The 3,269-nt window shown below is 35.0% G+C and overlaps 1 protein-coding gene across 1 annotated transcript; it reads right to left on the bottom strand.

The window, feature by feature from the left end:
- LOC109560997 (olfactory receptor 7A17-like) lies at nt 1–969 on the bottom strand. The gene has a single exon (XM_019963429.2). The coding sequence runs from the start codon at nt 967–969 to the stop codon at nt 1–3; it is 969 nt and encodes a 322-aa protein (XP_019818988.2).
- Between the last annotated feature and the right edge of the window lie 2,300 nt (nt 970–3,269).

Here is a 3,269-nt window from a genome sequence, read left to right as displayed (position 1 = left end):
TCAAGGACACTTCTTCAGACTCAGAATGATTTTCCTTTTCTCAACTACCATCTGAATGAATCCTTTCAGAGCCCTCTTTATATCCTTATTTCTCAGACTATAGATGAAGGGGTTCAGCATGGGTGTGACCACAGTGTACATCACCGAGGCTGTTGCACTTGAATGTGAGCTGTGAGTAGCAGCGGAGCTAAGGTACACTCCTAGGCTTGAACAATAATATAAGAAGACAACTAAAAGGTGAGACACACAGGTGGAAAACGCTTTGTATTTCCCCTGAGGTGATGAGATTCCATGTATGGAGAACACTATCTTAGAGTAAGAGTAAAGAATACCAGCCAGGGGGCCACCACCCAACAACACTGATGTAAAATACATAATTATATCATTAAGGAAAGTGTCACAACAGGCAAGTTGTACAACCTGTTTGATTTCACAGAAAAAGTGGGGGATTTCTAAGTCTGTACAGAAGGACAGCTGTAAGACCAGTAAGCTTTCTAACAAGGAAAGCAGGGCACTAATGATCCAGCACAGCAGCACCAGCAGTCCACAGAGTCGGGGGTTCATGATGACCCTGTAGTGCAGGGGGTGGCAGATGGCCAGGAAGCGGTCATAGGCCATCACAGTCAAAAGAAAATCATCCAATGCTGCAAACAGTATGTAAAAATACATCTGGGTGATGCACCCTCCATAGGATATAACTTTGCTCTGGATCTGTATATTTATTAGCATCTTTAGGATTGTTGTGGTAGTAAAACAGATGTCTACAAAAGATAAGTTGGAGATGAAGAAGTACATGGAAATGTGAAGACGGGAGTCTAAACTGATAGCCAAGATGATGAGCAGATTTCCAAACAAAGTGATCAGATACATGGAGAGGAACATTCCAAATATGAATGACTGCAGTTCTGGTTCCACTGATAAACCCTGAAGAAGAAATCCTGAATTTTGTGTATCATTTCCTGGTACCATGTGCTGGTGTTGATGACTAAGAATAAAAAAATGCATATATGAATTTGCACTGATGGGTATTATTCATTTGAAATGCTACAATGTATAAAGTAAGTATATGTATATGAATATAATATATATACATACATACGTGTATTGTCTGAATCTTCACATTTAAGGGATGTTCTGTGACATCTCTGACTAGGAATTCTGTTAAAAAGAGAGGAAATATATAGACTCCAGTGGGAAAAAATATCTAAAATTCTCAGGTGATCCTAGATTATAATGTGGAGAAATTTTTCAGAATTTCTCCCAAGGAATCATTCATTAAATGATTTTAATGAGAAATATTTTCATGCATTTGAGGAACATACGGTGAGTACTGGCCATTTTCTAGGTTTAAGATGCTAAGAAACAAAAGCCAAAAGATACAAGGATAGTGAAATCATCATTATAATATGTACCAGAGAGTTTCATCCAAATAATGTTAGCTACCATGATGTGAAATTAGATATGAAATAAATAGTGCCACCACCCTCTTCTCCATTTATTCTTCTTAAGATATGGATTCCAATAACTCTTGCAGAGTACTGAGTGCCTTTAGTATATGCAGCCAGGCCAACTTCCATTTGAATATACATAGCTGATTTAGCATCTTATTGGTACATAATTTAAACCTTTGTTTACATGTATACAAGGTCCAACTATTTCTGTGGCTTTCAGAAATTAAGAGTATGATAACACTGTGCTCACATGAATGAAATTTACAGGTTGTAGTAGCCACTTCACATATAAGCAGAAAAAAAAAAAAAAAACAATGGATGAGGGCTTATTTATTACTGAGAGTTCAGGAATATCTAAATATGATGAAGACAAAATTACAAAGTTGATAATAGTTATTAATATATATGCATCTAAAATAGAGGAACTGGCATGTTTAGTGCAGTTATTGAGACCTAAATGGAGAAAAGTGACAGCCATACAGTCATAGTAGAGGATTTTAACACCCTGCTGACCGCAATGAGTAGATCATTGAAACCTAAAGTCAACAGGAAACAATAGCCTTATATGAAACATTGGATCTGAAGGACATGATAAATTTTATTCAGAACATTCCATCCAAATACACATTCTTCTCAGGCGCAAATGGAAGCTTCCAAGAATAGACCATATGCTGGAAAACAGTACAAGTCTTAACAAATTTAGGCAACTGAAATTATATCAAGCATTTTCTGATCATGATGGTATGAAACTACAAATCAACTATAAGGAAAAGCTGGAAAAATATATTCACATGAAACCACATGCTACTTAACTGCAATTAGAATATTACAAATCAAAGGAGTCATAATATTTATGCATACAAATGAAAATATGACATACTTAAATCTTTTTGATAAAAGTAGTAATAAGAGGGAATGTTACAGTAATTCCTACCTACCTCAAGAAACAAGGAAGATCTAAACAATCTAACTTTACATCTAAAGGAAATAGAAAAAGAAGAACAAAGAGCCAAAAGTCAGTAAAAGAAAGAACATAATAAAAGTCAGAACAGCAATACATGAAATGAAAATGATTAAGATGTCGGGGGAAAAAATCAATGATTTGGTTCGATCAAGCGGTTCTTTGAAAAGATAAGCAAAGATAGACAAAACTTTACTAGATTCATTAAGAGAAAAGGAAAAAAGAGTCTCTGATTAGTGAAGTCAGAAACAGGGACTTCCCTAGTGGCCCAGTGGTAGAAACTTCGTTCCTGTGCAGAGGCTATGCGTTCAATGCTTCATCATGGAGCTAAGATCCCATATGCCTTGTGGCCAAAAAAACAAAACATAAAAACAGAAGCAGTATTGTAAAAAATCCAATAAAGACTTTAAAAACAGTCCACATCAAAAAAAAATCAGAAATAAAAGAACAGAAATAGCAATACATGCAATAGAAGTACAAAGGATTGTGAGACTATTATGAACAGCTATAAGCAACAAATTGGGCAAACTAGAAAAAATAAAATCTTAGACTCACACAACTATAGACTGAAGGTATACAAAATTTGAATAAACCAATTATTAGTACAGGTATTAAAGCAGTAATCAAAAAGCTCCTTAAAATGAAAGGTTTAGGATGACAATTTCAAGGGTGAATTCTACAAAACATTCAAAGATTTAATACTTATCCTCCCCAAATTCTTACCAAAAAATTAAAGGAGAGAAGACCATCCTTACTAATTTTATGAAGCCAAATTTACCCTTATGCAAAACCAGACCATGACAACAAGGAAAATAAGAAAATTATAGTCCACTATGTCTGATAAATGTAGAGCCAAA

Source organism: Bos indicus, chromosome 7, assembly GCF_029378745.1.
Source record: "Bos indicus isolate NIAB-ARS_2022 breed Sahiwal x Tharparkar chromosome 7, NIAB-ARS_B.indTharparkar_mat_pri_1.0, whole genome shotgun sequence".
Taxonomy (NCBI): Eukaryota; Metazoa; Chordata; class Mammalia; order Artiodactyla; family Bovidae; genus Bos; species Bos indicus.
Note: the sequence above shows the minus strand (reverse complement) of the source record. Positions and strands in the feature narration are given on the sequence as shown.